This window comes from Diceros bicornis, chromosome 20, assembly GCF_020826845.1.
Source record: "Diceros bicornis minor isolate mBicDic1 chromosome 20, mDicBic1.mat.cur, whole genome shotgun sequence".
Lineage (NCBI taxonomy): Eukaryota > Metazoa > Chordata > Mammalia > Perissodactyla > Rhinocerotidae > Diceros > Diceros bicornis.
The window spans coordinates 58066311-58086718 of NC_080759.1; the positions used below are offsets into that span (position 1 = coordinate 58066311).

A 20408-nucleotide genomic window follows, 5' to 3' on the forward strand; every position below is an offset into this window, starting at 1 on the left:
GGAGGTCGTGGGCTGGGCGTTCTCGCTGGGTCCACACTGTGAGCCTACAGGCCAGGCTCTTCAGGCCACAGGGGCTCATGGCCCACAGGGACACACACAGACGAATAACACATTACACATCAGGTGCTTACTGGACGGACCAGCGATGCCCACGTCCTAGATTATTAAATCTGAAATGGCAAGAATCAACTGCATACTGTCTTAACTGAAGGGATCCTTAGTAACACTTGGAAACCAAAGGGGAGATGGTGCACACAGTGCCCACTTGTCCCAGGGTGAGCACCCTCAGGCACCAAAGCGTGCCCTGACCAGGTTGCGAATTATTTGCCTATTGACAAGAGGATGCTGGAAAACACACCTGGCTTTGGATCTCCAGTCAAGTCACAGCATTTTTCAAAAAACAAGATTTTCACAGGCATTCAGCCTGGTGACCCTAGGCACTGTGCTTTGTCCCACATTAAAATGGTCAGGGATCCAAAAGTTTGGAAATGCATGGTGAATGAATTTGGGAGGTCAAGTCTACCTGCAGGAGGTAGGTATGCTTGAGATTTTAATTTAAAATTCATTGCCCCAGCCTGTATAAACAAAACTAGACATAAAAGTGAATTTAAATGTTTCTTCCTTTGACTGTTTTCAAATATCTGAATAGTCTGAGAAAATAAAAATATATGTAGACAACCCTATGCCCAATAATATTTATGGCTACCAAGTTCTATTTTTATGCTAGGTTGTAGATAATTATGTTTTCTGGTGAGTTTCATGTGATGGAATGGGGTCTGCTCAGCCATTTAGCTGAATGTTTATGGACACTCAGGTATTATTTCTTCGACTAAGGGCACATCTGTTAAGCAATTTCTCAACAGTGCTTACAATCACTCAACTATTTGTCAGAAAGAAAAAAATCCCATAGTTCATGGGAATGTCAGAATCAAGCTGGCCAATTTTCTAAAATGATCCATATTAATAGATAAGAGAGAGGATAATAGTATAAAATTCAAAGGATAAAGTAAGAAGGTCAGAGAGAACAATCCTTTAATGGGGAAAGCCCAAAGCTGAATCCTAGCCATGGAAGGTGGAGAGTGTAATGAGCGATGTGATCAGGCCCTACGTTTATCTTTTTACAGAAACCAGCTTTGGCCAGTTCTTTGGAAATCACTTTAAATTCTTTATATTTTGCCAAAGTATCTGGAAGAGGAGTATTCAGTCTTAAAGGCTATGATTTTTATCAAAGAATCTCCAAGTTTTCAATAATTCTAACTAGAGAATGAATTCCAGCTGTTGTCAAAGCCCTATCCTTCTGTTATAAAGAAAAAGAAACCAATCACTTAAGCAAAACTACACAGAAAACTGGGAAATATTCCACAAATGAATGCACGCAGTCTCATGAGAAGCACGCATCATTTCTACCGCAAGTGCTAGATATATTACGGATGTGTAATGCATGAGCCCTGAAGAACCCTGAAATCGGAAGAGGGAAGATAACTCTAGGAAACCAGAGTGGGTGAATTCAGATTTTAAACAATTCCCAGGTGTGTTTAAGTCACAGCTTTGCCTGGCTTGATCACGCTGAGCATATGGCATCCTAACGTGCACCAGAACTTGGAGGGTGATGATGACAATCATTTACGGACAGCCCGTGACATCCTCGTGCATCTGATCTGCTTAACAGGGAATGGGCCCAACTATCCGATTTCCCTGAAAGCACTGACGTGTCAAAATTGACAGAGGGACATGCTGTTCATCTTGCTGTAGATAGTTATTACTGGTTCTTAAGGTTCTGAGTTTGGTTAACAGAGAAGTAGATGGCAGGACTTGAAACCCACGTGTGCACACTCACTCACAGCAGGAGAGAGATGGAGAGGAGCTGGCCGTGACCACATGATGGAAATGTGAGAGGGGTTGGGGGCTACAATAGACACTTGAACCCAACGCCCCTGATGAGGGGAGGTTTGTAGGACCTGGAGAGACTCTGGAAACGGGGAAGGATTCCTGGCCCTTGGGGAAAGGTGAGTTCTACCCTGGACCTTTGAGTGCACTTGAAGGAATGGACAGGGGTGGCCATCACACAGCCCAGGCCTCTGAGGAACATGCTCCCCTCTCCAGGAAATGAGCCTTTTTTCCCTTTCCTCTGCTTTTTGGGATTAAGGGGGCAAAAGTAGGGGGTAATGTGTTTTGTAATTTATCAAGGTCTTGGACAAAGATACAGAAGACATTTTTATGAACTTGCCTCAAAGGTGACCCAAGGCAGGGAGGGAAAAGCCAGAATCATTTCAAGTTGGTCTCTGAGACCTAAAAGCACACACCAAACCCTTTAGATAAAGTTTAAAAAAGGACAGAGTACACTTGCTCTAAGATTAGGAACATTCTAGCACACAAAGTAAGGATGGAGAAGAACTAATTTGACGCAGTTCCTGTGCAAAAGATCTAGAGATTTCAGCCAACTAGATGAGTAATATGAACTGAAAAACAATGTTGCCACTCAAAGCTGTCTCAGCTCTCCAACTCCGACTGAGACCGATATTCAAGGTGCAGCTAAACTGTCACTCTTTCTGTGCCACGTTCCTGGGGTCCTCTCCGAGTCCTCACAGGCTTTTGCACACGACGCAGTCTATAATCTTGCATTGTTATGCATGTGTTTATGGTAACTCCTCTCTCTAGATTGTATATGTTTTCGAGGACTGGGCCAGTATATATCATTTTTCTTTAGAGACTCAGAACTCAGCATAGTGCCTCACACAATTAAGGAAGAATTGCTGAATTGAAGTACTCAGTTCCTTGGTTGAGATATACAGATGTACTATGCTTTGATTAACTATAATGCTGACAAGTCACCAAATATTGTTCACGTAAAGTGACAACTATGTTAGTATTTCACTGTTCAATTCAGAGACAGAGGGAATTGAGCAAAGGTCTCTGCATTTTCCCCACGTGGCTTTAAGAAGTTTAAGGTTCAGATCGGTACCTGCAAACATTTGCTGACTGAACAAGTGAATGAATGAATGGTTTGATATCAACAAAATAAGAGCAAGGTTGCCAATGATTTCATTCTGTTTTCCAAACCTAATCACTGAACTAATTAAAGTTTAAACTTTAGAAATATCTGTAGATGGTGAAGAAAATATTATTGGAAAAGTTTAAGAGACATAGGTGTACAAGCCAGTTTTAAGATTTGTCTGAGGAACTGTAATTGTGAATCAGAAAAATATTTTCATTTGAAAGAAAAGCATCATCCCCAGACATTGCATGAGTATACTGGAGTTTAAAACATCTCTATGGGCCAAATTTTATAAGCCTTTTCATTTGGAAGAAATCAGAAGTTTGATTTTAGTTATTTGAAATACACTGAACCAATTGAATCACAGAGGCTGACTTTTAAAAATTAGAGCATATGTAATTTTGAGAAACGGCTAATGCCTTTACATTGTAAACAAGAGTCTAGTGAAGTCATTGCTATGTCCAAAAGTCTCTGTCTTAGAGTCAGACATAATCAGCTAAGCTGGTTCTCAACAATACCGTTGGCTTTGTGCCTCATTGTGTGGTCCTTACCCCGTCACCAATGCCCCAGACACTGACTGACAGTCCAGTCAAAGCCCCACTAAGCAGGATTATTGAAATAAAAAATGTGGTTATATCATAAAAGCGAATGCAAAGGATAAAGGAGCAGAGGAAGCTTGTCAGAAAAGAAGATGAAAGACACTATCTACCCTATGTCTGTCAGGAAATCCTATTTTCTATGGAGAGTTGGGTCACCAGAACAGATAAGGAGATGGGATCTCTTCAAATCAAAAAGAACCGCCCCTCCTCTACTGATAGCAGGGAATGTTTCTTGATTGAAGCAGACGTGGGGGAATTTTCCAGGTGTCTTCTCCCAGTTTATAATTCCCTAACTGGTTTCTTTAAAAATCCCCTTGTAGATGTTAAATTCACAAGGAGATAGCTAAGAAAAGAATACTTTAAATGGTTCCAAATCCGGCATATTGGGAGGTCTATGGCAGTAGAGATTTTAAAAATATAAAATATACAGATAAAATGAAAATGATGTTTATACTTTTCCTTTTCCTTTGAGAATCCAGTCAGGATTTGACAAGTCCACCAAACAGAGATCAAAAGAGGTCAAATACTGGGACTGAACAAGATAAGCCTTAGCGCTGAAATGGCAACGAAACACAAGCATTGCCTGCTCTGTGAGGCCGCCTCCTACGTGGAGACATTTCAGTCTTAGGTTCAAGGGACTGCAGTTCCCCTTAATCAGTAAATGCTCTATTACGAAAGGAAGACGGCAAGTTGAAAACACATCGTGCCTCCTTTGTAGGATAATCTTTGTTAAAGAATATGAAGAGATGCCAGCCCATGAGAAGTGTTCTGTTGGAGTTTGGTGGTGGTGGGAAGAACAGGACATGGGAGTCAGAGGACCTGTTGGATCCAAGTTACCTGCTGGGTTATCTGGGGCAATTCCCCAAACTTCCGAGCCTATGGTATCTACAGAATGAAGGATAACAATACCAAGACCTGAGATGTTAATAATGATTGCTTCCAGGAGCTGACAGTCATAAAATCTTAAAACCTCACAGATATGAAAAGCTGTTTCAAAACTTTTGTGGAACACGCCTTGATGAAGACAAGACCTGAGCCTCATCCCGCTGCCGCCAGCCCATGTGGGGTCTTTCTACTCTTAACTCTGTTAAGGGTTTCGACAAGACAGTGTATGTGACAACATGCAGCAGGTGCTCAACAAACGACAAGGATACTTTTCTCACTTTCTTCCTGCTTGTACAAAGAATTAACCCTAGAGGCACTGAGGGAGGAGAGAGGGGAGAGGGAGGGTATGCTTTTACCTTTTTACTAAAACAAGACAGGGTCCAGTTCAGTTCAAGCCCCATGGGATTGCCATTTTCAGGTGTCCTCTCCTGATCGTTCACAGGTGCCTGAGAGGGAGTGCTCTGATTAGGTGCTAAGTCCCTGGACCTCAGGCAGGTTGGGTTTCTACTGGGAAGACTGTGGAGAGGAGCCACATCCTACACTGGGTGGTAAAGGACAGGCATCCTGCACTCCACCCAGCTGTTAAATTGAGAAACCTTGGTTTTTCCATCTGAATTGAAAATGAACGACACATTCACTGACTCTATAATGCAATTCTGTAGGCAACTGATTTTAGGTTGACTCCCTTTAGAAACCTCAACATGAGAATTATTTCTTAGGGATAATTAGGTGACTTGCAAGAATGCTAATCATCCATTCAGTGTTTTTTAGGGCACTGAGAAAGTAACTTGGTAACAGCTGAGAACAGCCAGCATTCCTCTGAATGCCTGACACTCAAAGGGAAGACAGGAGTGAAACTGTCCTAATGAAGTACAGTCGTCAGCTCGCCATCCTCTACAGATGTTTGCATGTAATTCGTTATACTTTTTCCACCAAGTGAAAATGAACAAGACTTCTGAAAATCATAATGTCCTTACACAAATACAAGGCTTTAGGATTCAATGATTATTTTAATCAAACACTATTAAATAACCCTAAGTAGAGACAGGTAAAATCAAGCATATCCAACGTAATCCGTAGAAGCATGGGGGATGGTTATAAGACCAGAAGAGAGGGCAAGGGAGATAAGTATGATTAGAAATCAATTTTACCATGTCACACATAGAGATGTCCATGAAGAGTTCTGTTCCACTTTTTTCTGAATGGAGTGAAATAGCAGCTCATTTGAGCCCACCACCAGTCTACAATTCCCTACATTTCTCTCAAGTTACCATTAGAACCATTTCTTGCTATCCTCCTTTGTAGACAGGAATCATATTTTTCCTTAGAAAGCTCTTAATGTCAGAATTTAAATGTGATTTAAATATATTATTCTTAGTTTATAATGAGAAAAATTAACGTATGTCAAGCACATTAGCCATAACTTTTCAGACTAACATCTTTTTGTTAATCTATCAGTTTTCCATTATTTTCATCATCTCTTGATCAAGAATGTATGAGTTCCTTTTTCTTTCTTCATTCATTAGATTCTCACTTTATGCAAGTTCTCATTTGTGTAACATTCTTTAACTTAAATATAGTACTGTCTAAATTGATTTCTTAATTACTAAAACTTGGAATGCACAAAGCTGAAATCCATTTGCTCATGTGGAAATCTGTCTGGTTTTTAAATATCAGATAGAACTTAGTATTTTGTTTCTAAATTTGCAAATATTTACTTGCCACCTTTTATCAGATATTACATACTGGCTCTGGCTAAAAATGTTCTCCTAGTGAACTAGGTTTATAAATTTAAACATGGGCTTACAATTCTTATGGTATTAAGATGACAAAGATATCTATTACCATGTAAAATTCTTTTTGACATGTTGTTTCTTGTCATTTCTACTGCAACTTTCACAGAACTCTTATATTTTCTGGGAGAAAATGGCTGAAGGTGACTCAGGCTGTCAAGTGACACTCAGGGCCACTGCTCTCTGCTCTGCCTCTGGAAACGTTACTGCCATCCTCTTGCTACTTGTTAGGACGCGATGAGGACCAATGCACTATGCCCCCTGGCTGGACTGCATCCTGGGCACCTCTGCGTCCACCACCAGGAGAGATGTAAGAAGTGACCTACCCCCTCCACAGGAGACGGAGCACTCAGAGCGGACGATGGCCCATGTGTAGCTGGGCTGGGCACTGGGCTTCTTTTCACCCCTCAATCGAGGCACTGAGTATTCCCAGGCAACTCCTGGGTTCCTTCCCTGAAACAGAAGCTACAAAATAAGAAAGGGGAAAAATAAAACAAGTTAAAGAAGAATGAATAAATATAAGCTAACTTGTTTTAAACTACTTGAAACAATAATATCAACAAAAAGTTGACTACAATGATAAACACTGGCCATCCTTCAAAGTTTATGTTAACTTTCCAAACAGGAACAAACTCTCAACTAGACTCAAGCACATCTAGAAAAATGTAAAGACATTTGACTCTTTTGCCTTACATTTAGTGTATTCCTCCATATGAGGCCTCAAACACCTTTGCAACCTAACAAAAGGATATTTCCCTCCGTTTTTCCTTGGGATCCCCTGCAAGTCCTCTCCGTCTGAGCAAATGAGAAAGCAATACCTAAAAAGCATCATCACACTTCCTAGTGAGTTCCAAACATCCCAGACATTTAAGTAGATACCATCCACGCCATGGTCAAAGCTACGTCCAAGTACTTTCTACTGTAACTGGATGCAGAGGTCTTTGCCTGTTGGCACGTACCCTGTAGACCCAGAAGAAAAGATATCTGACCGGTAAACACGATTTCTCAGGCCGAGCATACTTGTGAGGCACAGCCTAACACAGGGAACTTCACTTGGATGCTTCACCTCCCAGCTTGAAACCCGATCACATGGGCCAATTACCTTTTCCCCCATAAATGTATCAGACACACGGCTGATCTCGGTGAGAAGGTTCTTTTTGGAAAGCTCACAGTTAACCTGTTGATGGAAATCCCATCTCTGAGCCTTGGAGCCCTTACTGGTCCTTGATGTGATGTTCCATGGGATAAAGTCACTGGCTCTTCCCTGACTCCCTGGCACCACAGTCCCTTCCCTCATGACACAGCTCAAGTCTAGGTGGTGAAGGTGTCACAGGGCAGGTATGAGCCCTGGACGGATGGCTGTACTGCAAGGCCATCGAGATGCTCTCCTGCTTGACCTTCTGAGCTTTTGTAATGCTTCTTCCATCAGGAACAGTTCTGAGTAAGCCACGCTCATTTTCAACCCTGACCGTTCTTTCTTTCTCCATGATTATTAAAGCTAAAAGCCTGAGATGGCAAGAGACAAATACCCAAGGCAAGAATTCAGGATGAACAAGTTAACAAGGGGCAGAAGGAGAGGCTCAGGGTCAGCAGAGGAGCTGGGTGGGACGTGTGGAGATGCAGGCAGCTGCCCCCAAACCACCTGGAGAGGCACCTCTCCGGAAGAGAGAAGAGGACGGGAGGGGGCTGCCGGGCCCAGAGGGCAGGTGGGGGCATCTGGGTCACTCACATCTGCACACTTAGGTGCGAGCTGATGGGACGACTTTTGAACCAAGTACTTTTCTTTAACTATGCACAGAAATATGAAAAGGTAGAGAGTTAGCACATCCACTGCCTGCTGCCACCATCTGCCCAGTGCCATGGGGACAAATTATGTTGTCAGAAGACGCCCAACTGTGTCTTGTGAGCCTCTGCAGTTGTGAGTAGAAAACAGAAAGGCTTGCTGTCAGGAGGTGGTTGTGTGCCCACCCTCCCGCGGGGCACTGGGGCCCATGTGACCACACAGCTGGGGCTTCGGTCTGGGTGCCCATCTTGCTCCCACTTTCCAGGATTGGTGGAATGCTGGTCCCACCCAAAACACAGGCACAGAAAGAGCCCCCAAGAGTATCTGTTTCTTACAGCTTACAGCAGAGAAGCAGACTTTTGTAAAAATTGACTGATAAAGACCCCAAAATGGGAACCACGTGATGTGCATAAATATAAATTTAATCATGCACCTAGAAATGAAAGACGATGAAAACAAGTCCACTGCCCTATTCAGTCTATGTATCGATTAGTCTTGTTTCTCATATATTAACTAATTGCAAACATTCTTCCATGTACTTAAAATTATGCCAATAGCCTTGAACCTACAAAAATACCATTAAGACCCCCAATCCAAGCTCTGAAACCTAGAGGCAGGATTGTACCTCCACAATCAGCGTTTCGTTGGTTGGCCCTGCAGCAGTTAAGCTCTCCGGCTCCTTGTAGGAACGCTTGTAGTAGAAGGCAGTGCCTGAAAACTTGTATCGGCCGGGCCAGTCCACGGTCCAGTGTCCATTCAGGTAGTATTTTTTGAGGGCATTGCGCACAGAAATGTAGGAGGTAGATACATTCATCTCATAGATGTGGATACTCCGGGCTCCAGAAGGAATGGTGACCATCTGATAATATTCTAAATGAAAGAAAATGGGAGAAGGGAAGAACGGGATATTTCATTCGGCAAAGCCAAGACAAAATCCCTAAGCACCTTGCCTTCTCCATGACCAGAGCTTGAGATTCCACATTTGGAGCTGGGACAAGATCTGTTTTGGCAACCAGCTACATTAGTCCTATAAATGGCTTTTTTTTTTTTTTTTTTTTAGTTGCAGCAGAGCGATTGCAATTTTTCACTATTCCTAAGAACCATTTTAATTCAAATAACCTAGCAACCACTTCCAATCAAAACAAACGACTTGAGAAGAGAAGTGATTCGGGAAGCAGGAAAGGAGACAGTATAGGACTACGGGACTCTGAATGCCTGCTCTTTCCACTACCCCTCAAGTTCTCCTCACCAAGAAGGTCCACTTCCACCTCCTCCCTCAGCCCCTGCAGCTGCCCCAGCGTACTCACGGTTGGTGCGGTGGTGCTTGGCATAGAGGCCCTTGTGTGTCGTGCAGTCCGAGTTATTTCCTTTGCACACACCACAAGCGTCTTCCGCAGCATCAGATCCAAGGATGTTGTCACATCCAACTCTCTGGGGGACCCACAAGGGTCATATGTCATTCATGAAAGAAAAGACAACACGAGCGAAGTCACAAACCTCAAGCAAGAAACCTCCTCCCCGCTATTGTTGAAAACTTCACCAACACAGGAAAGTTAACAAATATTTATTGGATACCCAATATGTGCACAGCGAGACTGTAATTCTACTCTTCAGATCCAAAGGAGGAAACCTTTAAACGAGAAACATAACCTATTCTCTTTAATATTGCTACGTGACTGCAGTATCTTGAGCCCTAAATTAAATCTATTAGGTCGACATGTTAGAGATAACAGTAAATTTCAGACTGACATAAAGCTCTTACTGCAAATGACAAGCACTGTGTCCTCGCAAGGGTCCATGGGAATACGCCATTGTGGTTTTGAATTGCCTTGTGCAATGGCAAAGAAGTAACACGTGGAAATTGTTCCCAGTGGTGAATTATGTAAAGGATGTACTTGTTTACTGCCTTAGAATTTTAGGAGCTCTTTATAATTTCTATGATGTTTGCTAGTTTCACATTTCCTAAAAAGAGTATAGTCTATATATGTAAAAAATCCATTCAGAAATAAAATAACTATAGTCCACAATCCCTTGTTTGAAATCCTTAGGGCCAGATGCATTTCAGAACTCAGAGTCTTTTGGATTTTAGGAAGGTAATTAACGTATTATGCACACAATGTGAGAGTTCCAGCAGAGCCTACAACAGCAATGATGTTTCTATAGCAAAATGCATACATCTTCATACTAAGCAGGATAAACAAAACGGAAAAATAGTTTCACATCAGTTCAGGGCAAGTTTGTACCACCAAACAAATTCAGATCAGCTTATATTTTGGAGCCAAATAAACTTTCCATTTCACAGCTTTTTGGATTTCAGAATTACAAATAAGGGATTGCAACACTGTATCATTAAGAATACCTAAAAATAATGAAATATTTAACAAATCAACTAACAATTAGACAAAAAGGGAAGCTTAGAGCTTCATGTTACTTAGCTGCCACATCTCCCCCAGCCTCTCTCCGAAGCCCCTCTCTAAGAGGAGAGACCTCTGCAATAGGTGTAAAGTGGTCCGTAGGCACAAAGCTATCCTTGCCTTCGTTTACTCTCCACGCTACCGCCCAGCTACAGTGCCTGACCCTGCCACTCGGCTCTGTCCCTATCCCAGTGCCTGTTCTACATGGACAGGAGGATAAAAGCCCCAACTCCTCATCCTGGCAGCAATGGTTCTTAGAGAGCCTCTCCCCACCTCACTTCCCGCAGCCCTGCCTGCCTTCCAGCTACTCTGATGGCTGAATCCGTTCCTACCAACTCATGCTGTCCTGTACCACCATGTTGCCCTCTCTGCTTCCCCTAGCACTCTTCTTCTAACTCACCCTTTCAGATTTAGCTCTGATGCTCCCTTCTCCAAGGAGCCCTGAACATCTCCCAGATACACATCTAAGAGGGGATCGGCTCTTCCCTTCTCCCCATGCTCTGTACACACCTCCATTGCAACAAACCACTGTCTGTCTCAATATGTGTTCATCTGGCTTTCTCCCCCACTGGGCTGTGACTTGGAGGGAAAGGACATGTTTTAAATGTCTGGTATCTCTAGCCCATTACAGGATGCCTGGCACAAAGCAGACTGTCTGGAGATGTTTGTTGAATGAATGAACAATCATTATTACCTCACATATCCCATCTACACAAACATTACGGCTATCCTCCGAGCATGGAGTCCCATCTTTGACTTTATTTGACAAAGAAAAGAAGAAATCAAATCCTTCTGCGATACAGTAGAGTTTGCATAAGTCCTGATCTTAAAAAGAAATACACACACAAACACAAATAAGAAAGATACTTAAGCTCTGATCATTTTTGCTCTAAATTTTAGATAGACTTTTTTTTTTCTTTTTTGCCCATAAAATAACTCCCACACAATAACACATTGTAAAGACATTTTTTTTATGATTTTCTTATTAGGCTTGTTTTTTTCCCCTTTTATTTATTTTTTGTTTTCTTTTTTTAAAGCTTCACTATTAATTTTTACTCTACTGTGTCCTTTACAGAGTTCTTGTTCTTTACACGGTGGTTGGCACATAGTAGGCAGTCAATAAATATTTGTTGACTTGAACCACAACATTACTGTTCGACTATTTTACTAGTATAATTAACTACTCTCTTGTAGCAACGCAAAAAGCCACTACCATTTTGTAGCAACATACAAAATCCTTACAAATAAAATGTAAGAGAAGAATTAAAATAATCACCAAATTTCTTATAACTAATGCATTTGATGAAATACATAAGATTTTTAAACTGATGAAAGAAATAACTTTTAAATGAAATTTCCAGAGAACAATGTTTTCTGTAAATATAATGATTGTCAAAAAATACTGATACGTGGAGAATACAGGTATCATTATATATTTAAGACTGGCAGATCAAGTTCGCCTCCTCTCTCAATAATCCATTTCAAGGATTTACGATTTATACAGTTAATATGAACTTTTGTAGAAAACTTTTTTCCCTTTATTCTCTTCTTGGTAAAGAAGGGAACAGTTGATGATGAGAATTTTGTCTGCGTTAGGAGTTTTCACAGGACCAAGACTCATCTACAAATATTTTCTTTATTGTACAACATGAGACCCAACTGAATGATTCTAAGAACCAAACTTAGCACGTGCTTTCATGATTAATGAACTTCTTTACTGAAGACTAGAAAAGCCAAGAGTGGCACACATATTTTTTGACCCCAATTTCAAAATTCTGCCTACTTTTTTCTGCTGCCTACTCGTTTCTCATTGGCTTAATTTTTACCGAGTTTAGGAGTAAAAGCACAACCAGAAATGCTTTGTGTGAAACTGCTTACGATTTCCCTTTCAGAATTTACTAACTTCGTAAAGCTCTCACAGTGAAAACATTATATATTTTGGGATGATGCAAGTAAATGTCAGATGAGATGGCCCAGCTTATGTAATTTCCAAGCATTGCCTGGACAATGTGCCCAGTTTCAAAGAATGAGATGATTAAGTGTTCTTTGAATTTCTCCTTAAATTGTGTCACTTGAGCTACCAAGTTCAAGTTATTATAATCAAAAGAATAATACATATTTCTCTCCAACTGAAGAGTAAAATCTTACATATGGTACAAATGAACTTCTTGGTTTATAGCTTTAGATCAAGGCTTTCCGAATATAGTATACTTGATTTTACATACTTGATAGTATATCTAATTTTCCAAAAGATACTAAAATTTTTCTTTCATCTTTGACAGTTACAAGTGTTCAATGAGTGACATGCTTATAGCAACAACACCATCAACTACTGTGATTTGGAATTTAAAAAAACATTGATCTATTATCAGTAAATCATCTAATTTGAATTTTTAATCACTTCTTTGAAGATTTCCTGGTATTATGCACATGCTGTCTATCTAGCTTGTTAATTTCCGACCACACAGCTGGTCACGTTTAGATAAGATGCCAGTGGCCATGGGGCAGGCAGAATCAAACTAACCACAAGAAAAGACTCTGTGACATTGACCTCACATGGCGATATCTGGTTTATCTGAGCACCATACTATCAATCACCTCATTCTTTACTGAGTAAAGATAACACAGTACAAGGCTATTATGGGAAAGCGGGATTTGAGATTTACCTTCCACTTGAGTGTAAGGCTTCCACTTGTAGTGCCATCCTCTGAACCGTTTGCTATTGTATTCGGCACACTGCATGGCGCGGAAGTCAACACTATTGTGGGGACATTTCTGACTGTTGCAAAGCTTCACGGTGCGAGTTGAACCCTCACAAAACTTCCCTCCGTGCGATGGTCTGGAACGAATATTTCGTAGTTAGAAACTTTACATTTTAATAGCTACTCACCTCTTCCTTGAAATTTTAGCCTTATTAGAGAGATGGAGCAGATCATGTTAAATTACTTACAGTGACCAATCAAGAAAAGTGCATTTCTAAGTAGATATTGGCATTTTCTTACATATTAACAATATGAGTAGCGTTTTCCTTTTCTACTGAGTGTATAATTTACAACACTGGAAGAACAGGTTAGAGTGTGGAAAGTGGGTTTGCCTGTATTCGTTCATTGCCACCTCCCAGCATCCCTCTGCAGAAGGCAGGGTAAGCATCGCTGTTCTCCACATTTTATAAAGGAGAGGATGACCAAGGGAGGGTGGTGGCTCTCTCAGGATAGCACAGTTGATAGAAAGCAGAACTGAGACTGAAATTCAACTACTTTGCTTCCCAGATGGAAACTTCTTTCCACTACCAGCTTCCTTGTGACAAGGCCAGGACACCAGATGGTGTGTGCAGAACCAGTTGCCCTCTGCTGCTTGTCGCTGACAGCAAACATCCCCTGCTCACCCCGGAAAATTCACGTGGACACTCAGGCCAAGGGCATCCTGTCAATTCAGGGGACCTATTGGGTCTCACGCAGTAAGACAGGACTAAAATAACGGTAATATTCTTATGTCTTAAACAAATATAGGTGCAAAAGGAGGATTCAAATAGCCTTTCATTCCATTCCATGGGTGACTGCTTTAACACTCCTGTTTTCTAACAGTGGGCCAGAATTAAACTGCATGTTGTAAAAGTAAATTAAAAAACCAAAAATTTGGTTTTCTTTTCACATGAATGAATTGTCCTTATTGATTCTTATTCATTTGTGTTCTCTATACTTTTCTTATGATCTATTTACTTATTTTAGGTAGACCCTTGGTATTTCACATAAATGTGGTTAAAATCCATTTCCTGAATATCATTCTTGGGTCTGTTACTTTTTGCTCTGGTCAGGTGGTTATAAGTATCTTAAATTATATCAAAGAGACATCATTGTTTTAACAAATTCTTGAGTAAAATGCTTTCCTACTTGGTGTTTCTTACAATAATACGTGACGTAGAGAATTAATGTTACTGAGCTTAGGTACAAAAGCTGTTTGGAAGGTTCGCAGCATAGAAATTGCTCATTCGTGCGGAGGGAAGTCGAGACGTGCTTACTTGGGATTTGTGCACAGGCGGTCTCTGTGAAACACCCCTCCTCCGCAGGTCCTGGAGCAAGGAGACCAGGGAGACCAGTCAGACCAATGGCCGTGGGTGGGCTTGGGGCCTTCATCACCGTATTTCACACACTGCCCTCCACGGCACCACTAAAAATTAAAAAAAAAAAAAAAAATTGCTGTGTCTCATGGACAGATGGGTGGGTTCATCACTATTGTAATGCTCAGTCATGGAGAGTTTGGTAAAACAAGCAGATATTAACATCCTTACCCTCAAGTAGCACATAATACAAATACATTTAATGTTGCTTCTTTTTACTTTCCAAACCCAGCGTCATTTTATAAATCCATGTAAAGGGAGGATGAATAGAAAAATCATCTTCTAACAACTGAGCTGCTGGAACTTAACATGTTTAATGAAGCAGTGTTGCACGAATGTTCAGCCTGATTGTTCAACTCTCAAGGGAGGGGACTCTAACCTCTCCAGAAAACAACGTGCTTTTCATATCTCATTTTCAGAAAAGACTGGGTCTCCAGTAGCAAAGCCCAGCTGGAGCTTCCCTGTGACTCAACACCTTGTCATTTCTGGCCGGTGCTCTGTGCTTTCACTCTAAAGCACCTGGGCACTGAGCCTGGGGTTATTAACTGAAGCAGGTCAGAGGTCACACAGCTTTCTGAGGAGGAGATGAAACAAGCCACACAGAGCTCCATGTGTCCCTACAAGGCTGGAGATGCTATCAGCTCCCCTCTCTCAAGAGAAGTGCTCATCAATGTTAATCACGCTCAAGTCCATGTGGTTTCGTCACTTTCACCTCCGGTCAAGGCTACACAAGATCTAACATTGTGTTCAGTGGCATTGGTTTTTCCACCCATGGTTTGGTGTAGACTGAGGTTCTTAAAGACCCAGGCCATCTGTTCAGAGGAGGAAAGGAAGATGCTTGTCCCTTGTCTCTGGCCTGCATGGAGCAGCAGAGCCTGGATCTGGTGGTGAGGGGTGAGGTGAACCCTACTCTTCTAGCCCCAAGATTAGAGCCACCAGATTTGTACTGAGAGAAAAAAATGCTGATTTTAAAACAGGAAAATCACAAAACTTCAATTATTAATTGATGTGTTAGGTTAAAACATCAAATCACTGATATTTGGCCATTGTTGGCACGTAGAAATGGCAATTACACATGATTCGATGTAATATTATTTAAGGAAGAAAAATTGAATTAAAAAACATAAGTAATTCTGAGGACCAAAGTCTCATCCATTCACTTCTTCGATTCTTTCCTACAAGCAACAAAATAAGTCTCTCTTTTGTTACCACCAGCCTTCGCCCCAGGTGACAGAAAGAAGTCTCACAGTCCTTCTGTTCCCCTCAGCTCCATGAAAGATGTGTAGCTGGAAACAGAGGCCGGCTCACCCGAGAGCCTCATGAGTGAGACAGGAGACCTGGAGTGCAGAGAAGGCAGGACCATGGAGGAAGAAGGGAGAAGTCCAAATTATATACCAAACCATGGGTGGAAAAACCAATGCCACTGAACACAGTGTTAGATCTTGTGTAGCTTTTACGGGTGCTGAAAGTGACAAAACCACATGGACTTGAGCATGAATTAACATTGATGAGCACTTCTTGAGACAGGGGAGCTGACAGCATCCCCAGCCTTATAGGGACAGATGAAGCTCTGTGTGGCTTGTTTCACACAGAAAGAAGCCGAGTGTTTGTTGTGATTGTTTATGTTCCATTTTTAAAAACCATCTGGTCAGAGCTTTCTAATTCAGAAGACAGCAAACACGAAAGCAAGAATCAACAAGGAGAATAACTCAAAAAATACTTTCAGGTTTTAAAGTCACTCGAAATAATTCCTCTGTTATGATTATGATTAAGCCAACAACTTGATACACAATTAGGTCAGATTATTTAATTTTGCTTTTGGTATTTAGGGATTACTTTAATAAAATTTGATTTAATTTTGTTTTAAATTGCACAGAATGTTTACATGTTTTTTTTTCAAAATTTAGGGTTTATCCTTTTATACTTTAATGTAAGAAAATGATTATATAGATTAGTACTTCCTTTGCTTTGGGGAATGATAGCACACTACACAATTTTTTTTCCATTTAACATGTTCTGTGGATCATTCCATAAGTACATAGACAGATTCCTCATTCTTTGTTGCAGCTACATAACATTCCACTAGGTGTTCTTTCAACCAGTCTCCTCTTCATGGATATTTTCATCATTTCCAGTCTTTTGCTTCAATTAAATTAATGGTTTTGCAAATGCATCTTTTGCTTTCTTTGCCAGAGTGCCCTTAAATGACTATCCTTTTAAAAATTATTTTTAGAAAAACTTTCTGAGAATCTAAGGAGAAAGTACTATATCTTCTCCCAAGGAGGTTGGGGGGATACACAGGTGCACGTAGACACACAAGCACAGGCACGCACACACGCAATGCACACACAATTTTGAGTATAATTTCACGCAGATTACAGATCTGTGGAGCCCAGCAGTGAGTAGGTCACGGGTAAGAATCCTATGTTAAATATACGTACAAAATTCCCTCTGAAACTCCCTTTAAGTTTCTGAGGACTGTCCCGTGTTTATCACAATTTTACATTTTGTTGATGGAGAGTGTGGCTTATGAAAGAAGGCTTTATCTTAGAAAGTAAGATGTCGCACATTCCTGTTGTGACACAGCTCACAGAATCCACGTCACACCTAAACCCGGTTCACACAGGGAAGTAATGTCATCAAGTACAAATGGGACTCCGTGGAGTAGAAAATGAGCCTCAATACCAGTTCTGTAAGCTGTGTGACCTGGACACGTGACTCGCGTGCTCTGAGCCTGCATGTCCTCCTGTGAACATTAGGGACAACCACCAGACTGAGTTGTTCCCAAGATCCAGTGTAATGACACAGGCTGAGTGCTAGCACCATATGTGATGTAATTACAAAGTGAGTCCTGGTTTAGTTGTACGTTAGGGATCCATGATTACTAAAGAACTAGAATTCGCTCTGGCATGTATGCAGGCTGTGGTTCTGACCCTTTGCCTTGGATTTCTCACAGTATCAACACAGAGGAACCCAGAGTCCTTTTCCCAGATGAGTTCTTGAGTGTACAATGCGGGCTGCAATAGGCTCATGCCCACAGGGTGGTTGCGAGGATTAAACGTAGGTAATGTACTAAGTATAGAGCTTGATGTTAAAAAATGAAATAAAGATTAGTCTAGTCTACCACCATGCGCAACAACATGGAGCCTCAAGGGCAGCAGCAGGGTGGAGGGAAACAGGTTTCCATCCAAAAGAAAAGTGCACAGAAGCAATAGCGTGATGGTCAGTCATCTAGAACACACCAACTGCTCTGGAATATCTCAAAGTCTTGAGATACTGACTTCTGGTAATGCACACTTCTAAATCGATAAACCTCACAGGCACATGTGAGCCAACAATACACGAAGACACACAACTAACACCAACTTTCCATGAAACTCTGATGCTCTTCCCACCATGGCCACTGAGCAACCACGTGACCCTGGGCAGATGACGTTATTGCTGTGTAATTTGCAGGCACTTATTCTGGCTTAACATGCCCTAATTCTTTTCAATATGAAGGAAAAAGCTATATTTGGAAACATAAAGGAAAATAACAGAAAATACCAATGAAAATCAATTTAACTGCGCTTTCAAAGTAAATCTAATGTAACAAGAACATATGCGTTATTTTGAGGAAGCACTACAGCTATCACATCACCCAGGGAGAAACAGCACATGACCATGAAGATAGCAGGAGTCTTAGAGAACCACCATCACCTGCGAGAACAAAAACTCAAGGGCGACAACGAAAAGGCTGCTAATCTTTCAAGAAAGGCATAATTTTGCAAATTATAACCTGAAGAATAAATTTTAATCAATTATGTGTAAAAAGTCATGATCATCTGAAGCTAATACTCGGGTAAATTCCCTGGTGGCCTGTGACAACTGGTATTTCTGCATTGTAGTCCCTCAGCATATCCATTTCTTCTTTCAAGAAATTAAAAGCATTTTTATTAGATTTTTTTGTCATGGATTAATTTAACTACTGCTGCCTATATCACTGAAGGATTTAATGATCAATCTTACCCTCTTTGAGGGACTGAAAATAAAGCATATTAAGGTGCATAGGATGAATGGTTGTTGGCTGCTATTTCAAGTAAGTTTACCTCATTTCCTCAGTCGGTATTGCAATAATTTAACCTAAAACCATATGTTAGCTTTGCTTATTAACATTTTAACTCCTTTCTCTACATGCTGACATTTAAATATATTTATTCTGGAATTTAAACATATAGATCAATGATATTTAGGCATATATTTCCCTTTCATATTCATTAGTATAACTAAGAAGGTCAGATACATGGTTACAGTGATAATTTGGGTCCAATATATTTTTATCTTTATCAAGAGTCTTTTATATTCTGAAAAAAACAATGCAATCACAGATTAAATTAAAAAAATCAAAATATTACTCTTGGGTGTTAAGATAATGTATTTTTTTAAGTTTCAGTGACAAAATGATCATTGTCTACCAGTTAGTAATAAGCTTGCTGTCTTCTGTATTTCTTCTTTTCCCTACCACAGCTTCTCTCTTTTTTCACAGGAGCAAAAATAGGTCAAAATAGTCTGCTCCAGGGTCTTCAAATCAATGATCTGTGGCTTTAACAGAACAACTTAATGCTGGTTCTTTACGTGGTTAAATGGTGGTCAAGGGTTTAACGTTTCCCCTTATTAAACAGATTCAGTCATCACCTGTTGCCCGACATCTGTCTATTAATTCCAGATAGCTCATCAATCACATCATGGGAAAAGTGAGAAAAGCAGTCCTCCTCACAGTATCAACATAAATCAAGCATGGTCTTTTGACACTGGTGTAGGTATGCACGTACATATGAGAAAGATAAGCTTGAAAAATACCAGTGCATGAGGAGGAAAAATGCCTGGGTTGAAAGACTCTGACATCTGAATATGTACCTAAGATTAGCTTCTTACCATGTCGTGCCCACAAACAGTGCCTTCTGCTGCTGGCATAAACTTAGTCTCACATTTCCTGCCGATCCGGTGGCACCACAGGGCTTTACAGATATCCTAAAGGGGAAAAAAGTCATTAGTATTACAAATGGTCCATACATCTATGATAAAATATCACTCGAAAATTTAAGGAAAAAGCAATTGAAACAAATTGAAAGCTGATGTCTACTTAGCAGTAGATGCATATGATAAAGTAAAGATTCAGAAGACCTGTTCCAAACTGGGTTCAAGTTAATTCCACCCCTGAAACTTTATTTGTATTTATTCATCATAAATTTAACAAAATCATATTTTCTAAATTAAAAAGTAAAGTATGCTTAATCCAGATGCTGCAGAAAACTACAAAAAATTAAAATTAAAAAACCAATAAAACCAAACATTTTATAATTTATCCTTGACTCCACCTTCCACTAACCTATCCAAGTCTGAATCCTTATTTCCAAATTAAAGATTGTTATAAAACTTGCTGGCTTGTCCATCTATCCATCCATCCATCCATCCATCCACCATCCCCAGACCTTTGATGAAGGCCTAGAATATGTCAGGTGCCTTGCTAGTGAGAGGTTCCATAGGGAATATGACCAAGACCTACCCTCTGGAGCTTGGTCTTATAGGGATAAATTTGTTGTAAATCACCATATGGTGTATGTGCCCCTACAGAGGGAAGAACAGAGTGCAGGGTGAGCCCGTCAGAAAGGGAAAGGGATTCACCTAGAGGACTTAGGGAAGGAGTCAGAGAAGATGCGATGTCCCAGCCAGCTCTTGAGCTCAAGGAGTTTGTCGGGGGAGAGGGAATGGCATTCAACAGAAAAGGAATCAAGGGTTTGTGCAAAGGAAAAAAAGGTGTGTGCAGAGGAAGGAAGACCCAC

The 20408-nt window shown here is 40.8% G+C and overlaps 1 protein-coding gene across 1 annotated transcript in view; it reads right to left on the reverse strand.

The window, feature by feature from the left end:
* The window catches only part of ADAMTS16 (ADAM metallopeptidase with thrombospondin type 1 motif 16), a 157440-nt gene that overhangs the window by 57636 nt on the left and 79396 nt on the right, over positions 1-20408 (reverse strand). Inside the window, exons 11-17 of the mRNA XM_058564379.1 lie at positions 19501-19596; positions 14488-14636; positions 13136-13308; positions 11164-11294; positions 9363-9486; positions 8681-8925; positions 6599-6737 (exon numbers count right to left, since the gene is read on the reverse strand). Of these exons, the coding sequence (XP_058420362.1) occupies positions 6599-6737; positions 8681-8925; positions 9363-9486; positions 11164-11294; positions 13136-13308; positions 14488-14636; positions 19501-19596 (1057 nt within the window). The remainder of the gene's footprint in view (positions 1-6598; positions 6738-8680; positions 8926-9362; positions 9487-11163; positions 11295-13135; positions 13309-14487; positions 14637-19500; positions 19597-20408) is intronic.